The sequence below is a fragment of the Trichosurus vulpecula genome, chromosome 1, assembly GCF_011100635.1.
Source record: "Trichosurus vulpecula isolate mTriVul1 chromosome 1, mTriVul1.pri, whole genome shotgun sequence".
Taxonomy (NCBI): Eukaryota; Metazoa; Chordata; class Mammalia; order Diprotodontia; family Phalangeridae; genus Trichosurus; species Trichosurus vulpecula.
This window is the reverse complement of record NC_050573.1, coordinates 432,920,820-432,939,927: the sequence shown is the minus strand read 5'-3', so window position 1 is coordinate 432,939,927 and position 19,108 is coordinate 432,920,820. Positions and strand designations below refer to the sequence as shown.

At 39.0% G+C, this 19,108-nt stretch overlaps 1 protein-coding gene across 1 annotated transcript in view; it reads right to left on the bottom strand.

Annotated features, from left to right (window-relative positions):
• The window catches only part of MAST4 (microtubule associated serine/threonine kinase family member 4), a 772,318-nt gene that overhangs the window by 513,155 nt on the left and 240,055 nt on the right, over window positions 1-19,108 (bottom strand). Inside the window, 1 exon segment of the mRNA XM_036747001.1 lies at window positions 9,294-9,447. Within this exon segment, the coding sequence (XP_036602896.1) occupies window positions 9,294-9,447 (154 nt within the window).

Sequence of the window (19,108 nt, the reverse complement as noted above, 5' to 3'; positions counted from 1 at the left end):
AGTGTCAGAAGACAGAAAGGGACATATTCAAGAGACTTTACAAGGGTAGACATAACTGTCAATTAATGCTCCTTACCCCATCTAATTGGTTTTAAATCCTTCAAATATCTGTTTCAGAATATTAAAACAGATCCTGAAAGGGAAAAAGAGGTTTGCTGGTAAAATGGGACTCCCTCCCAAAGTAAGAAAGCTTTCAGAGCAAACTCTAGGCCCCTGTGAGTTCTTAGACTCAAGCAGGGCATCAGCTCAGCTGACTCCAAGGAAAAGAATCCTGTTCCATTACTAGGATGCTTAATTTAGTCCCTCTTTCACCCTCTTTACCATTTTCTTTTCTATCCTTACTTGGCATCTTCTTTTGAGGAAGCTGTGGAATTTTAGTATCTGAAAAAAAAGGATAAGCTTCTAAGAAAATTCTCTGCCTGTCTGGTTCTGAAAAGAGTGGCCATTTGGAAGTTCCTAGTCATTAGGCAACCCCAATTCCTGGAAGGAATGGTGAGGGGATGGGAGGGAGAGTTAAAACAAGCAATAACTCATCATGTGGACCATCTGCATGGGAAATCAGACTCAAAGTAAGTCTCCCTGACAGAAATTCATTGAGAAGCAGCATCTGTCAAAGAACTGTGGAAGAGCTGGATGTCTCATTAGGAAGGTCTCCTAAGACCAAAGCTTACTCCAAAAAGAAGAAGAAAGGAAGAAGGAAAGAAAGAAGGCAGGAAGGAAGAGAAAAAAAAAACGAAGAAACGAAGATAAGATAGGCAGATACATGTGCTCATATTCTAAATATATGACCCAGATGATCAATAAAACATCCAAGATGGAAAATGATTTATAAGTATAGAACCAAGAAATATTTCAAAAAGCTTATTACCAAGGCAAAAATGCTAGTCCAGTGAGTCTATCTGTTGCTTAGAGACTCAAAAAAGGAGAAATACTCTTCAATTCCATAAATTATTTCTGTTAAGCTACATTTTTTCTCAGTTCTAAATGGGTTTGATTTGGCAGAATCAAGTTAAACCAATTTCTGCCCTGTGTTATGAAGAAGGATTCACACTTTTCCCCCTAGATGTATACTCGCAGCCTAGATGTATCATAAGTTTGGAGGAGAAAATAGCAGGCAGTAGCAAGAATGGTCTTTATAGCAGGCAAGGCCTACCACAACGCGAGAGACTGGTGCTGTCTTTTGTGGGTTTGCCTGTGTACAATATGGTACACACTATTAGCAAGGAAAGTAGAAATCAGGAATAAAAATGGAAAACCCAAATCTGATATTTTCTTAGGAAGGAATCTTCTTGGCATTTCTTTCAAAAAGCAGACTATAATCCACCTTCCACAACGCTATCAAAATAACATTCCTAAACTACTTGTCATTCTCTTCTCAAATAGCTTCAATGACTCCCTATTACCTCTGAGATAAAACAAAAACTTATTTAAAGCCCCAACAGGTGCTTTACATTCCAGACAAACTAGCTTGCTGCTATCCTCCAAACTCAGGATTCCATGCTTTAGCATAGGCTACCCTCAAGTTCCATCTCCCCACCCCTACCCCCAACCCCCCCCCCCATGCCTCAAATGGACCCCCTCTTCACCTCTGCCTCTGAGAATCTTTTGCTTCATTCAAAGCTCAGCTCAAGGGCCACCCTCCTGATCCCGCTCATTATCCATTTTGTCTCCCGCCTCAAATTACTTTGTATTTCCTTACCAGTGTACCAGTCTTATCCCACCATGAAAGTATAATTCTTTTAGGGTAGTGATTGCTTCTTGTTTTAATCTTTGTATTTCCCAATACCAAACACAGCACCTAGCCCAGAGATGGCACTTGATAAATGTTTTGAATAGAATGTTCTCTATTCAGATCTACCATTAGCCTTAGAGGAAGGGGTGATACAGGGATAAATGAGATCCTAGTCTGCCCTTATTAACTATTCATGTGCATCAGAACTCATCTTTTTGATTCTTACGTTCAAGCACCATCTCTGACAAGCATTTCTTTTTTAAGCAGTAAGTGATATGTATAGTGCATCCTAGGTTTTCAGAAGCAATATTCACTCAATGCCAAAGCCACTTATAAATAGCCATATTTTAGTTAGATTTATCCCCATCTAGATTCCTTTGAAGTTGCTCTTGGAGCTTAATGAGGCACTTGGATGAGAAACTATTCATGCACAACGCAATACATTGGCTAGATAAACAAGCCTGGCTTGTGGCACTCTGCCACTGCTGTGCTCATAACATTCAAATATTCGTTTTGACCAAAAAGGAAATCCCACCCAGATTCCTATTCCCCCTGACTAGGCAAAGCCTCTCATTAGGAGTGCACTCAGCTGACTGTCCCACTTTACCATAGTTAAGACTTTTGCAGTATTAAGTTCATCTGTGCAACAGGTAGATGGTACAGTGGCTAGGGTACTGAGCCTGTAGTCAGGAAGATTCATCTTCCTGAGTTCAAATCTGGCCTCAGACATTTACTAGCTGTGTGACCTTAGGCAAGTCACTTAACTCCTTTTGCCTCAGTTTCCTCATCTGTCAAATGAGCTGGAGAAGGAAATGGCAAGCCATTCCAGCATCTTTGCCAAGAAAACCCCAAATGGGGTCACAAAGAGTCGGACACAACAAAGAGATAATGGACAATGTTTGAAAGTGTCCCTAAATGACCGATTTGTTAAAAATAATATTTGAAGCAATTTTTTTTGGCTGGCAAAACACTGGAAATTAATGGTGATGGAATCTATCAATTGGGAAAATATAATGGAACACTATTGTGCTGTAAGAAACAACAAAGGCCATTTCAGAGAAAGGTGGAAGTCTTGCATGAACTGATACAGAGTTGAGTGAGCAGAAACATTTATATAACAACGTAAGTTACAAAGAAAAACATGGCTCCAAAGAAGAGGTATGAGAAGATACTCCCATACCACTCCTTTGCAGAAGAGAGACATCCATGTGTGTGTGATACTGTGTGTATATTTTCAGGTTTTTTCAATATACTGATCTGTTGTACTGATAATTTTTTCTTCTTTTTTTCTTTAAAAAATGTTATTTATTACATCAGATGGTACTCTGGAAAAGGAAAGGTGAGAGATACTGAGCAAAGTTCTGGTGATATTAAAAGACATCAGTAAAAATCTATTTATACTCTGAAAGCCTTAAGAACTCTGACCAATACAATGACCAGCCACAATTCCAGAGGACCAATGAAGCAGACCTCCCACCTCTTGACAGAAAGCTGATGGACTCAGGGCATAGATTAAGACATTTGGAGGATATGGATAATGCAGGAATATTTTGATTGACTATGCATACTTGTTACAGGGTTTTTGTTGTTTTAATTTTTCCCTAATGTTGGAGGCTGGGGAGAAACAGGAAGGAGAAAGAGAACATAGATTTTTGTTCATTGAAAAAAATTAAAATATAATAATAAAAATATAGGGATACTTCCATGCCATTTGAAAACCCAGAAGAAAAAATAGTAGGTCCCAAAGAACCTGATAAAACTAGGCTTAGCCAGAGGTCACTGGCCTGTGAGGTGCCTGGCCTTGAGACCTGAGACCTGATCAATCCCAAGCTGATTTCATTTTCAGAGACAGACAAACTGGAATCAGAGGATCTACACAGGAATCCCAGGTGAAGACAGCTCATCAGTTGAGATGTGAGAATAACCATTTTACAACCTCCAGCTTTCCGTCAGATAGAAAGTATCTCAATTGCTTTGCTATAACTTTTCAAGTCCCTAATAAATTTTTTCAGTCTTCAAAGACTAGTCTATTTGTTACTTTTGATACAAGAAATTTAAATAAAAGCTAAGAACACCAAACATACAAAAATCACAGTGGTCTCAAGGATTTTTAGAGAGGAAGGAAGTTCATTCTAGCTCCATGGTGGTGGAATTCTGCAAGCACACTCAAGTGATTTTGTGTTTTCCTTTCTCCTCAAAGTCATTTACTCAAAATTGTTTTTCCCCCAGTATATCATTCTTAACCTCTGTGCTTCAGTAAAGAAAAATACTTCTACTGTTTTTGCACAGGATGTAATATTACAACACCAGCTGAGTTTATGAATTCTGATTTATATGCTAATACTTTATTTCTCACTGTTATTCTAATTACATGTATGTGCATGTACATAACAAGTGTATATATGTATATTATTTACATAGATGACTATGTAATTTGTGCATAGTGTATTCACAAATGCATAGAGTGCATATGTATGCATGTTTTGTGTATTGTACATATACGTATTGGTTGTTGGTTGGTTGCTTGTCATCCTTTGTTCTTGAGGAGGTCCAAAAAGATATCACTATGTTGGAGTACAGTGCATCCAACTGTGGCTGATCAAAACAATGTGAGCTCAGAGGGCTATACCACAGGGTGGGTACAAATAGTCCATATGACACTTGGGGTAGAGATGTCTATAAATTTGTACATCTCATTTTTCTTTGGAGCTACCACAATTCTGCTTTGCTCATCCAGCACAGCAATTCTTTGATGTGGGCACACCATATCAGGTGGTCCTGTGTCAGTGTCTACCACTTCACACAATCAATTCCAAAGTTCTTCAGAGACATATGTGCATACCATGCCCATGTTTACATATATAACACACTATAAATTCTGTGCATATAAACATTATTATATGTACTTATATGCATATAATACATGTGTGCGCATATATGTGAGGACATGTGTATTTCATATATATGTATGTGCATGAATATACATGTATATAGAGAACTGAAGAGCATTGTATGTGTGTGCTACACTATTATATACATACCTATAATACATGCATGGTACATGTATATAATACATATGTGTGTATTCCACCCTCCCTCTACCCCAAACACTCAAGCATTGGAAAGAAATGCTGCTTCTCTCTTTATAAAGAAAGGATGCCTTTCGATCCTTGGTTATGAAGTCCATGAAACAGACCCCAGTCTCAGTGACTGTAAATGGTTTCTGGGCATTCATTTACACATCAAGGAGCCAGAAGTCGAGATCCCGAGGTTCTGCTTCTCACTCTATAACTTCCTTGCTGTGAACCGTCAAGCATACTACAACATCTCCTGGCCGTACATTATGGGTCTGAAAAATGATTAGAATGCTGCCTCATCTCTCTCACCAGGGTGCTAGAATCTCAGCAAATGTTTACATAGTACTTTTAAGAGACCTCGGCATACTGGGGTATATAAAAAGTGAATCATCTTCCCCCTCTTCGCCCTCCCCTCCCAAATAACCTCCACCACCAGATGATAAGGTACGCAATAAACTGCAGCCCTTGGGGTCCTGTTGTTTACGTGCCCCCAACCTCTGACCAGCACTGAAGAGAAATTGTCCAATTTTATTTTTAATAAAATATCCTATAGCTACTGAATCAAAATGGTAGTCAAGAAGAAACAATTTGTATAGATTGTTTCAAGGACAAAACCTTGTCAACGATAACTATCCCACTGGGTCAGGGTGGAAGGGAATGATAGACCTTTCCTATCCCCAAAGCTGGGTGTTTGCTCAAGGATTCTACTATCAGTCATTCAATCAACAAGAATTGATTAAGCAGTTATTGCTTAAAGATCCAAAGACAAAAAAATATCTCCCTTTCCCCTCACCCACCTGTCTGTACTCCTGGACTGCTAACTACCCTTGTCCCTAGAAAAGTGTCTAATTTCAACAGCCATATTATGGGATCATGGAATTAAATTATGTATTTTTAAATTAGACACTCAAATGGCACCCAAATTAAGCCAAAGCCATGTCCTCAGGAGATCTTCTCCCACCACCAGCCCCTGCAATTGATTCCAAGTAGTCAGGCTGAAGTTTCAAGGTAGCCAAGATTTCCAGTAACTAGAAATCTCAAATATTAGTCTAGGACATTTTCCAATGAGAAAATGAGATAACTGTTATCAATTTATGAACAAATATTTATTAAGCATCTCTTTTGTGTTAGGCACTGTTTTAGTGCTGACAGTAAAAATATAATAAATGAAACAATTCCTACTAATGGCAGAGATGACAAGGACTTAAATAAAAATATTTACAATAAATATTTTAAAAATACAAATAGATATAAAATATTTAAATAAGAGGCAAATAAAAATATTTACAATAAATATTTTAAAAATACAAATAGATATAAAATATTTAAATAAGAGGCAAAAATAAAAATAGATATAAAACATTTAAATAAAAGGGCTCTAGGAATGGAGGGGATCAGGAAAAAAAAAACTTTAGCAGGAGGTAGAGCTTGTGAAGGAAAAGTCGACTTGTGAAGGAAAAGACAGATTCTCAGGTATGAGGAGGGATTACACTACAAGCAGGTAGCTAAAATGGTGTAGTGAATAGATCCCTTGGAATCAGGAAGACTCATCTTCATGAGTTCAAGTCTGGCCTCAGATACTTACTAAATGTGTGACCCTGAGCAACTCATTTAATCCTGTTTGCCTCCGTTTCCCCATCTATAAAATGAGCTGGATAAGGAAACAGCAAACTACTCCAGTATCTTTGCCAAGAAAACCCTAAAATAGGGTCACAGAGAGTTGGACACAATTGAAACAACTGAACAACAACAACATTCCCAGTATGGAGGACAGCCAGTCAGTGCCTTAGCTTGGAGAGAAGAGAGGGAATCATGTAGGTAAGGAACAAAAAGAAGGGCAGTTTGGTTGAATTGTAGAACGTGGGAGGAAGAGCAAAATACAATGAGGTTGAAACAATAAACTGGCGTATGGATTTTAAAAGCTAAATAAAAGCGTTCACAATATTTAATTCTAGAGGCAATAAATTAGGAGCCACTGGGAGTTTAATGAATAGGAGAGACACATAGTCAGAGCTGACTTTAAGGCGAATGACTTTGCTAACAATATGGAGAATGGATTGATGTGAGGAAAGACTTGAGACAAGCAGACCAAGTAAGAGACTGATGTAATACTGTAGGCAAGAGGTCAGAACAAAGGTAGTAGTTGTGAGGGTAGAGAAAAGGGGTACAAGGTACAAGAGGTGTTATTAAGAGAGAAATGATAAGATTTGGCAATTGAGAAAGTGAAGAATTTGGGGTAACGCCAAGGTTTGGACCTGGCAGCCCGGAAGAATGGAAGTATCTTCAGCAGAAATAGAATAATAGGGAAGAGGGCTGAGGGACAGCAAATTTGTTCTGGATATGATGAGTTTAAGCTGTCTCCAGGACATCCAGTTTGAAATATCTGATAGGCAAAATTGTCTTATAAATATCCTCTAGACAAATGTGTCAAATTCAAATGGGAAAGGATCTCTGCTGACCATATATTGACTAGAAAACTGCCAATTAACATTACCCATGTTGTACTGTATTTTTATTTATTTTGTTAAACATTTACCAAATATATTTTAATCTGGATCAGGCAGTTTTGGACTAGCATCAAGTTTAACATCTCTGCTCTCGAGTATCATTTAGAGACTTGTCTTCATTTGCACAGAAATACTAGGAAATTGTTTATATATTAAGGATTTAGGTGCTGGCCATGGTTTTCTGGATCATGACTTGAGATACTGCAGCGAGCAGTGACAGAATAAAGCCAACAATGATCAATATAAAATATCTGTTTGGAGACTTGCAAATCTAATCCAGAGGTCTTTAAATTGCACATGGACGAAGAGGGAGAAAACATTCATATATATATGTGTATTTGTGTGTATATATACATACACACACACACACACACACACACATATATACAGCTGGATAAAATAGAGTAACAATTATAACACAGTAAGAAAACTAGCAGTAAAGAATTTGATTCATTTGTAAGAAAATAATAGCCAGAAAGATGGTCAATAATAATACCTACGATATGAGATGATGATGATGATGATGATGACGATGCACAAATGTGCACAAAACGTACAGGAAAAAAAGATCACGAAAGGAAATTTGGCCTCATAGTTATGACCAAGACTTGGTAGTCAGTCAACAAGCATTTGTTAAGTATCTGCTCTGTGCCAGCCACTGTGGGAAGCACCTGTAATAAACAGAAAGGCTAAAAGAAAAGTCTCTGCTCTCAGAGCTCACAGTCTAAAGGGGGTACAACATGCAAACAACTACATGCACAAACAAGATATATACAAGATAAATTGGGTGCAATCTCAGAGGAAATGCACTAAGACTAAGGAGCCCTAGGAGAGACCATGGAGAGGATGGGACTTGAGGTGAATCTTGAAGGAACTTAGGAGGCTGGGATGAGGAAGAAGAACATTGCAGGCATAGAAGATGGCTAATTGACAGACATGATTATTGGTAAGGCTATGGCCATAAAACGGCTACTCCTTATCCAATAGTAAAGGTTTAGAGGAAACAGGAACAGAATTAGTCCTCCATCAAGAAAAAGACTCCTGTGAGAAAATAAACAAACCGGAGAGGCCATCAAGTCCAATATCGTCATTTTATATTTGAAGAAACTGAGGCACAAAGAGATTAAATGACTTGATAATTATCATACAGCTAGTCAACAAGCATTAATTAAATGCTTACTATGTACCAGGAAAGAGAATGACAGTTCCTGCCCTCAAGGAACAACGTAAAGGGAAGGGAAACCATCTTTTTGCCTATTTTTTTATAGTTGAACCAAACTCCTCCCTGTTAATCTTCTTACTGTCCTAATTGTGACTCTAAGTGGCTTAGTAGATGTAGGTGAACATTTTCTCTCTCTCCCTCCATGTCCAACACATAAAAGGAAGCTGAAAAGCAAGGGTAGGAGGTGATAGGGCGGGCTTCAGGGCAGAGGAAGAAGGCAGTTGAGGAATGAAGGCAAAGCTCAGAAAATGAAGAACGTGTTCATCTTCCCCAAAATGGAGATTCCAAGGAGAACTCACAAATGCGAAAATGGGGCTGCAGAAGCCCCAAGACAGTTGACGGTGGTGGTAAAGATTAGAGAATTTAGTCTGAGACAGAATTCAAACTCAGGTCCTTCTGGATGTTCCTTATTTTATTTTTGTTGTTTTTGTTTGGGTAAATCTCACCTGCCAGTCTACTTGGGAACCAGTTCATTTTCAAATGAGCCAATTTTCACAGCTAGGCATCAGCTAAGTAAGAAGCAAGCTGACCTAGTAAATAAAGGGGACTTGGAGACATTGAAATTGGCTATCTGACCCTAATGGTTATGCGCCTCAGATGGCTCCTTAGGACTTCCCTGAGTCACAGACTGGTTGAGATTATAGTGATGGAAAGAGGAGTTTGGCCTTAACAAACTACTCTGGAGTCTTCAAAGGAAAAGCTATAGCAATACTAAATACAGTAACATCCTTGCCACCCACCAACCCAGTACTCACCAGTCAGTGCTCCCCCAAGACTCCCTCGCCTCAGCTGCTTCCCATCTTCGCTCAGCTGTCTTTTAAATTTAAGTGATTTTCCAGGGACAGCAGATACATCAGGGTTGCTGCATTTTCGAAATGGCATGGGCGGAGGGGACAATATGTGATCAAGCTGCAAAGACAAAAATACAAGTGTCACTTTCTGAGGGATCACATTCCTTCCAAGCCCAGAAGGCAAGACTAATGAGCTATTTGCTTCCGATTTCCTTTTCCTCTCTCTCCCTATCCCATTTTGTCTTGAACTTGATTGGTTAGTTCTGGGAATTGCAGAGATCCAAGGTGGCATTTTTCATCTGTAAGACTCTCTGCCTAGTAGCAAAATGAGCGTGTGGACAATTAACATACATCTTCAGTTATTCACAAGAGGGAAAGTTACTTGTATATCGATTCTTGGATACGTGCAGGTGTTTTCAAAGTGCCACCAACACACAGATCCATCTGTCACTACACAATACTTTAAAGGAAATCTGTTACAAGGAAAAAAAAAACCAATATGGTGTCTTTTGTTTTGGGGTTTTGGTTTTTGATAGGCAAAATCACTTGAAGAGAAGCCATACGATAGAATAGAAAAAATGCTGGACTTGGAATGAGGACCGATCTGGGTTTGGATCTTCTGGCCCACACTTACTAATTGTAGGACTAGGCAAGTCACTTAACCTAAACCTCAGCTATTAAAAACGTTGTTTGTTTATTTTTTTTTTAATAAAAGCCCTCCTATTACACCATTAGCCATGTTTACTTTAATGATACCTATAAGACTTAGATTCTAGAAGACCTGTTTCAAATCCTACCTCAGAAGACCCTTAACTTTTTCCCTCAGTTTCTTCATCTGTAAAATGAGAAGTTGAACTTAACCAAAAAGTCTCTAAGTTCCCTTCCAGCTCCAAATCTACGATTCCATGATTTTATGAATGAATGGGAAACTGATAAAAGAGTGATTCATGGGGCCAGTAAGATACAGGTACAAGTATGAAGTTTTTGAACCTGAATAAATAATTTAATCTCTCAGTGTTCTAGGGAGCTCACTAAGGCTATGTATAAGTTGCAAAACAGTTGATCTGCATTGTTTAATGGTTAATGAGGCATCAAGGTGGTGCAGTGGATAGAGTGCTAGGCCTGGAGTCAGCATGTCTCCTCTTCCCAGAGTTCAAATCTGGCTTCAGACACTTGCTGGATCTGTGACCCTGGGCATGTCATTTAACCCTGTTTGCCTCAGTTTCCTCATCTGTCAAATGAGCTGGGGAAGGAAATGGCAAACCACTCCAGTATCTTTGCCAAGAAAATCCCACAATGAGGTCATGAAGAATTTGAAATGACTGAAACAACTGAACAATAAACTGGTTAATGGACTTTCTTCATTGCAGAGTTCCATCCCCGGATGAAATCACAGATATAGATAAAAAGAATTTTTAAAATATCTGCCCAGTTTTTTGGAGTAACATTTCCATACTTGAACAAAAGCATATTTTTTTTTGCTTACATATTTAGGAGAAACATGCTTTCAGATACACAAATGCCCAGGCAGGTATTAAAAAAGGCATACCCACTTCCATGTCCTCAACATATACCCACATTCAGATTCCACTGGTGTTGTGGATGTGCTCACTTTAAATACAAACGTTAACTACATAAGACATAAAAGTTCATGTTAGACCAAGGTACTTGAGGATTACAAAGCTGGAATTTCTTTTTTCCAAATTTGCCTTTTCTGTTACAAATAAATAAAGAGGGAAACTCTTATGGCCACAAGGTGGCAATGTGCCACTGACATTCTTCGAAGCACCTTGGCCGCATTCCAGTCCAGAAGGACTCAAAGGCACTGGGATTCAGAGACCAAAGGTGCCAAACATCCACCCAGTTAAGGTCCAGCTCTCCTTACAGCATTTCCTCTTAATTCTATGAGACAGCTGCACAAAATGCAAATGTTTATTATATAAGGTTCACCAACTCCCGCATTTATTTTTCACCTGAAGTTAAATTCCTCGGCTTGTAATATTATATTTAATTACTGTGAAGAAGATTGTTATATTAGAGATTAGCAGGGTAGAAAAACAAAACAGGCCGAGGGAAGGTAATTCTTAAGACAGCAGTGATGTGGTTTCTTTACATAGCCTTTCTGGGCATTTCTCTTTCTTACCAAGCCAGGAAAGATATAAAATGGGGGAGACATAAAAATGAGACAGGAAATTGTGAAAAAGAAATTGTGTGGGGGCGGAGCCAAAATGGCAGCTGGAAAGCAGGGACTAGCGTGAGCTCACCCGCCCCCCAGTCCCTCCAAAAACCTATAAAAAATGGCTCGGAACCAATTCTAGAACTGCAGAACCCACAAAACAGCAGAGGGAAGCAGGGCTGCAGCCCAGGACAGCCTGGATGGTCTCTGGGTGAGGTCTATCCCACATGGAGCTGGGAGCAGAGCAGAGCCCAGCTTGAGCGGCTGGGACCAACCAGACCAGGAGCCGGACGGAGCGGGCCCTAGCACCCTGAATCAGTGAGCTGCAGCAGTTACCAGACTTCTCAACCCACAAACACCAAAGACAGAAGAGAACGTTAGTGGGAAAAGCTTTGGGAGTGGAAGGAGTTCAAGGTTCGGCCACCCCCCCCTCCCCCCGGAAGTGGGGCAGCTACAGCTGCTGTTGCTTCCGGCCCCAGGCCCACCTGGTAGGGGAATTAAGTGGAGGATCAGAGCAAGAGTGCACAGCCTGCTGAAGATCTAAGCCCAGTCTGGGTTGGGGGTTCTTGGGGAAGGAGCAGTGCTGGTGTGGCAGAGCTGGCACATCACCCCCAAACGTGGAACAGAACTCTTTAGTCTACAAGCAGTTATACCCCGCTGAAAAACTCAAGGGTCAAGTAAGTTGGTTGGGAATATGGCCAGGCAGCGAAAACGCACCCAGATTCAGTCTCAGACTTTGGATTCTTTCTTTGGTGACAAAGAAGACCAAAACATACAGCCAGAAGAAGTCAACAAAGTGCAAGAGCCTACACCAAAAGCCTCCAAGAAAAACATGAACTGGTCCCAGGCCATGGAAGAGCTCAAAAAGGATTTGAAAAAGCAAGTTAGAGAAGTAGAGGAAAAATTGGGAAGAGAAATGAGAAGGATGCGAGAAAACCATGAAAAACAAGTCAATGACTTGCTAAAGGAGACCCAAAAAAATACTGAAAAATACACTGAAGAAAACAACACCTTAAAAAATAGACTAACTCAAATGGCAAAAGAGCTCCAAAAAGCCAATGAGGAGAATGCCTTGAAAGGCAGAATTAGCCAAATGGAAAAGGAGGTCCAAAAGACCACTGAAGAAAATACTACCTGAAAAATTATATTGGAGCAAGTGGAAGCTAGTGACTTTATGAGAAATCAAGATATTATAAAACAGAACCAAAGGAATGAAAAAATGGAAGACAATGTGAAATATCTCCTTGGAAAAACCACTGACCTGGAAAATAGATGCAGGAGAGATCATTTAAAAATTATTGGACTACCTGAAAGCCATGATCAAAAAAAGAGCCTAGATATCATCTTTCAAGAAATTATCAAGAACTGCCCTGATATTCTAGAGCCACAGGGTAAATTAGAAATTGAAAGAATCCACCGATCACCTCCTCAAATAGATCCCAAAAAGAAATCTCCTAGGAATATTGTCGCCAAATTTCAGAGCTCCCAGATCAAGGAGAAAATACTGCAAGCAGCCAGAAAGAAACAATTTGAGTACTGTGGAAACACAATCAGAATAACTCAAGATCTGGCAGCTTCTACATTAAGAGATCGGAGGTCAATGGAGCTAGGATTAAAAGAATCACCTAACCACCAAAACTGAGTATCATGCTCCAAGGCAAAATATGGATTTTCAATAAAATAGAGGACTTTCAGGCTTTCTCAGTCAAAAGACCAGAGCTGAATAGAAAATTTGACTTTCAAACACAAGAATCAAGAGAAGCATGAAAAGGTAAACAAGAAAGAGAAATCATAAGGGACTTACTAAAGTTGAACTGTTTTGTTTACATTCCTACATAGAAAGATGATGTGTATGATTCATGAGACCTCAATATCATAGTAGGTGAAAGGAATATGCATATACATATATATATATATAAATAAAAGCTAATGTTTCTGTATGTATATATGTATGTGTGTGTATATATATATATATATATATATATATATATATATATATATATACACAGAGAGAGAGAGAGAGAGAGAGAGAGAGGACACAGGGTGAGTTGAAGATGAAGGGAAGATATCTAAAAGAAATAAAATCAAATTAAGGGATGAGAGAGCAACATACTGAGAGAGGGAGATAGGGAGAGATAGAATGGGGTGGATTATCTCACATAAAGGTGGCAAGAGGAAGCAGTTCTGTGGGAGGAGGGGAGAGGGCAGGTGAGGGGGGAATGAGTGAATCTTGCTCTCATCAAATTTGGCCTGAGGAGGGAATAGCATACATACTCAATTGGGTATCTTACCCCATAGGAAAGAAGAGGGAAGAAGATTAAAAAAAAGGGGGGGGGATAATGGAGGGGAGGGCAGATGGGGGTGGAGGTAATCAAAAAGAAACACTTTGGAAAGGGGACAGGGTCAAGGGAGAAAATTCAATAAAGAGGGATGGGTTGGGAAGGAGCAAAATATCATTAGTTTTTCACAACATGAGTACTGCGGAAGTGCTATACATAATGATACACATGTGGCATATGTTGAATTGCTTGACTTCTTAGGGAGGGTGGGTGGGAAGGGAAGAGGGGAGAGAATTTGGAACTCAAAGTTTTAAAAACAGATGTTCAAAAACAAAAACAAAAAAAGTTTTTGCATGCAACTATAAAATAAGATACACAGGCAATGGGGCGTAGAAATTTATCTTGCCCTACAAGAAAGGAAGGGAAAAGGGGATGGGAGGGGAGTGGGGTGACAGAAGGGAGGGCTGAATGGGGACCAGGGCAACCAGAATATACATCATCTTGGAGTGGGGGGGAGGGTAGAAATGGGGAGAAAATTTGTAATTCAAGCTCTTGTGAAAATCAATGCTGAAAAGTAAATATGTTAAATAAATAAATTTTAAAAAAAAGAAAAAAAAGAAAAAGAAATTGTGTTTTGCTATATGATCATAGAACCATGAGCCAGGATTTGTAATCATAGTCAACCCCTCTATAGGACAAGGGAAATGATCATTTACATCCAAGAAAATGGAGAAGAAGCATATAGCTGTGGAGGAAAATATTTGAAAGAACAAAACCAAGCCCCTGGATCCCAATCCAACCTAACCATCAGATCACACTCCCACCAGGCCTCTCTCTAAATAGGCCATTTTTCTAAATTTTCCCTAGCTTGTCAGTGGCTCTGATATTTTTCTTGCAATTAGTCACAGCATCTCTAAACGGTCCACTGCAGCCCTACCATTTATTTTTCATTTTCTATACTGAATCGAACACTCATGATCTCTTTAAAAACATTTCATCACACCCAGGAGCTTATGCAAGACATCAAGCATGCCACTTTGGGCGATCCACTTTAAATGATATCCATTTAATGTTTTTCAACTTTTTCCAAAGTCCCAAAGTCATCATAACACATGGGAGCAATGTACATAGCTCAGCAGTGGAGCACAGAGGCTATGCTGCCTGTCATTCAACAGGACACTCAGAAGATCACTTATAAGCACCTCTAGCCCACGACCTCCTACTGAGGCTTCAAAAACTCCCAACAGGCTTTGGGGGCCCTGAAATTGTCCAGGATGGCAGGGACCATGTCACAAATTTCTCTCATATTTTCCATTTGCCTGGCATGTCAAACACCTAGCAGCTTCTGAAAACACATTTGTTGAAATGAAAACTGCTCCTGAGAAACTTAGGCCTTTGTTCTCTCAACCTTGGTTTAGTGAAAAGAGATCTGGAGTTAAGACGTAGGCTCAGAGTCGCATAACTTACTTAACCCTAGAGGTGTACACAATATATTATATAGAATGTGCACCCAAGGCATTTTTTAAAAATGTGAACCTTTATGGAATGGTACTCAATCATACAAGGAATTATTTTCCAGAGCTTAGCACCATGCTTGGCACATAGTGTACTCAGAAAACCCTCCTTGGCTTGCTGGCTTTTACTGATCAAGCTAAAGGAACTAAAATTTAACTGTTTAAAAAATTACCTCGAGGCCAGAGGTTCCCCACCTCTGTACCCTTTAAACATGCATTTGCTTACCCATGCAACTTTGGGAAGTTTTGGTCTTTATTTTCTCAGACAAGAGATTCTTAACTTCTTTTGTATTTTGGATCCCTTTGACATTCTGGTGAAGCCTATGTAGCCCTTCTCAGGATGTTTTTAAATGCAGAAAGAAAATATATAGGGATGACAAAGAAAATCAATTATGCTGAAAAAGTTTTCAACTTTTTAAAAAATAAGTTCATGGAACCCAAATTAAGAACCCATGGACTAGGTGGTCTCAAAAGTTCTTTTTGTGTTCTAAATCAATCCTATGCAATATTCCATAACTGGGTTTTCACTCCTTCCTCTACTGCAAAATAAATGGTCTTGGGAATACCTGCAAAGAGAATAAACCTTCCCAATGGCAGTTTAACTATCTGAAAAGCACTCTGCATTGCCCTTAAAAAGGAAGAGTTTTTTTAATATCCTTGAGGCAACTTTAAGGGGAAAAAAATTCTAAAATTCTTAGATCTGCAGAATTTCTACTTGGTTCACAAATTCTGACCTGCCTTTCCTAAATATATCACCTCTACCCATTCTTCTCAATTTTCCAAATAACTAGGGCTAAGAAAACACAAGAATTTGTCTGCTCTAAATACACTCAAGGTTGTCCCCGCAACAAAGTCCCATGACATCCTAACAAAAAAGGAGATTTTGTCCTATGCCTTTTTAAATATATGTCAATTTCTTTCAGTGTTCCTTCACTTAAGCCTACTAATCAACAAACCTTAAGTGCCTACTATATGCTAAACATCTAGCTAAGCTCTGAAGATTGCAAAGAAAAAAGTAAAACCACCCTACCCTGTAGCAACAATCTTAAGAGTAGCTGCTGTAGGGGTGTAAGACCCAACAAAGCTAACAAGAGCTGTTAGCACAGGTTCTTTGATCTGCTTTATTAAGGAAAGTAACTTTAAGGGGTTAACAATCTCACTTTAATCCAACATACAAATATCACTCATTTAGTTCAGGAGGAAAAGCCAACCACCTGAACTTCAGAGCAAATACAAATTACAAACAAATATTAGAAACAGACCAAATCACAACTCATAGTTACCAGGAAAACATCAACATATGAGTTCACAAGCCGGGAGGCTCTTAGAGCAGCTGCCTAGAGTCCCATGCCACTCTTCCAATGGTTGAGAGCCCCAGACAAAATGCTACCCTTTGAGTTTTTATACTCTGTTCAGAGTTCAAAGGATTTACATTTAGTTAGCAAAAGGGTATGTGCCTGGAGCTTAGTACCTAGTTAGCAAAAGGGTGTGGGCCTAGGGCTTTGCACCTAGTAAGGTTCAATCAAAGACACTTAATGAATTTAGCATTCTAAAACAGTTTTTACAAAAGTCCCACCTTAATTACTAATACATACCCTCAGAAAGCTTACATTATAATGGAGAAGACAACTTGTACATGACACATTCTGGCCTGGTGAGCAGTAAATGTTACCAATGAGCTACCTTCTTTGTTGTAAATAAGTAGCACTTTCAATGTAGGGCCAGGGCCTCTGCTGAGTATTGCAACTAGGAAGAAGCATGCTATCAAGAGGGAAGGATACCAGCCCTGAAGTCAGAAGACCTGGGTTTGATTCCCAACTCTGTCAAGGGAAAAAGTCACTTCACCATAGTGACTTTCAGTTTCCTCACCTGTAATATGGGAATAATAGGGCAGCTAGATGGTGCCATAGTACATAGAGCGCTAGGCCTGGAGTCAGGAACACCCTTCTTCCTATGTTCAAATCCAGCCTCAGACACTTACTAGCTGTGTGACCCTGGGCAAGTCACTTGACCCTGTTTGCCTCAGTTTCCTCATCTGTAAAATGAGCTGGAGAAGGAAATGGCAAACCAGTCCAGTATCTCTGCCAAGAAAAGCCCAAATGGAGTAATGAAGAATCGGACACGACTGAATGACAACATGGGAATAATAAGGCTTACTCTGTCTCACGGGGTTGTTGAAATGTCAAATGAATCTTTGTGGTCAGGTGCTTGACAAAGCTTCACCTGCCATATAAATATCAATTCTTACTCTGGTACTAAAATGATAAACTAGGAAAAGAGGAAAATTGAATATTTCAAACAAGATAATCTTTAAAGAAAACACTTTTGTTCACTTTTAAATACTATGTGATTTGAAGAATCATTCCCATTTTATTTTCCAGATTTATATGCCCACCACTTTCAACAAGAAAAATAAAAGCTGAAGTTATATTTTATAATCTACAGGCTCCCCCTATCTTAAAATTCAAGAAAAGATGCATAGGGACAAAAATTGAAGTCTAAATCTCTTTCTTATTCCCTGTAGCATAGGACATCATGAGTACCAGTGATGAAATGGAAGGAGGATTGAATTTGAAGTCCAAAGACCTGGGTTCAACTCTTGGTTCTACTACTTGCTTCCAGTTAAAGCCTACAGAGTCACTTAACTTCTGTTTGCAATATGATGATCCTATTCCCTACATAATGTCTGCTACATGAAGGAGGGATTGCTTTTGGTTTTTATCTGTATCTCTACCCTTTACTACAGCGCTTGGCATACAGTAAATGCTTAAAAAATGTTTGATGTTACAGTGATTGGCTGATGAGTAGTAGATTCTTAATAAATGCTTATCTGATTAAAGAATGGAAAAAAAGGAAAAGAAGAAGGAAGGAAGAAGGGAAGAAGAGAAAAGGTCAGGAAATTCTGGCATGCAGGACAGATCTACCCCCTCTCCCCACTTCCCTCACTTTCTTATTTTTTTCTCACAGCTTCCCAATGAAACTATGTATTTTTTTTCTTATTTTAATCAAAGATCATGTATTTAAAATCAGAAAAGTAGTGCATCATAAAAGTTAATGAATAGAAAGAGTCTGGCTTTTCTGATTCTTTCCTGAAAATACAATTGGCTTGAAAATAAGAAGAACAAGGAGTCAGGAGATCCTGAGCTCTAGTCTGGGCACTGTTAGTCTTGTGATTTTAGGGAATTCTGTTAACCTTTCTATTTCCTCATGCATGAAATGAGAGAATTAAACTAAAAAGTCTCTAAGATGTCTTCCTGAACAAAAATTCTGCAAGTCTATGAAAAATGTTAATATTTTACATCTAAATTTACTAATTTATACCCTGAGAACCCTAATAAATGAGAAGTCAGAGATACTTAATCTGTGCAAATTACCACTGAGGTTGCCGATAAGTCCAGCCTGAAGAAAATCTACTATTGTGTAAATCTATTGAACTATAAGAAAAAAGTGATCAAAACCCTTCATTAACTCAGCTAAAGTCTAATGGCAACACAAAGCAATACAACCTTAACTTAATTTTCAAAAAATGTCACCAGATTAGTCAGGATGCAAAGAATTAATGGTTGATGGCAAACTGGCAAATATAAGAGACAGAAATAGTCAATGTTGGAGGGGCTGTGGTAAGCCAGGCAGAGGAATGTAATACTAGAAACATCATTCCTATAGAAATAAATGCACCTGGGGACACTTTCAACTAATGATGTATTTTTGCAACTGGCAATGTTAGGTGGCGGAGGCTGCACGGTTTTGAGAACCCTGAGGGACTGACTGCATAAGAATGTAAAAGAAGGAAGGGGGGCATTTAAGGCT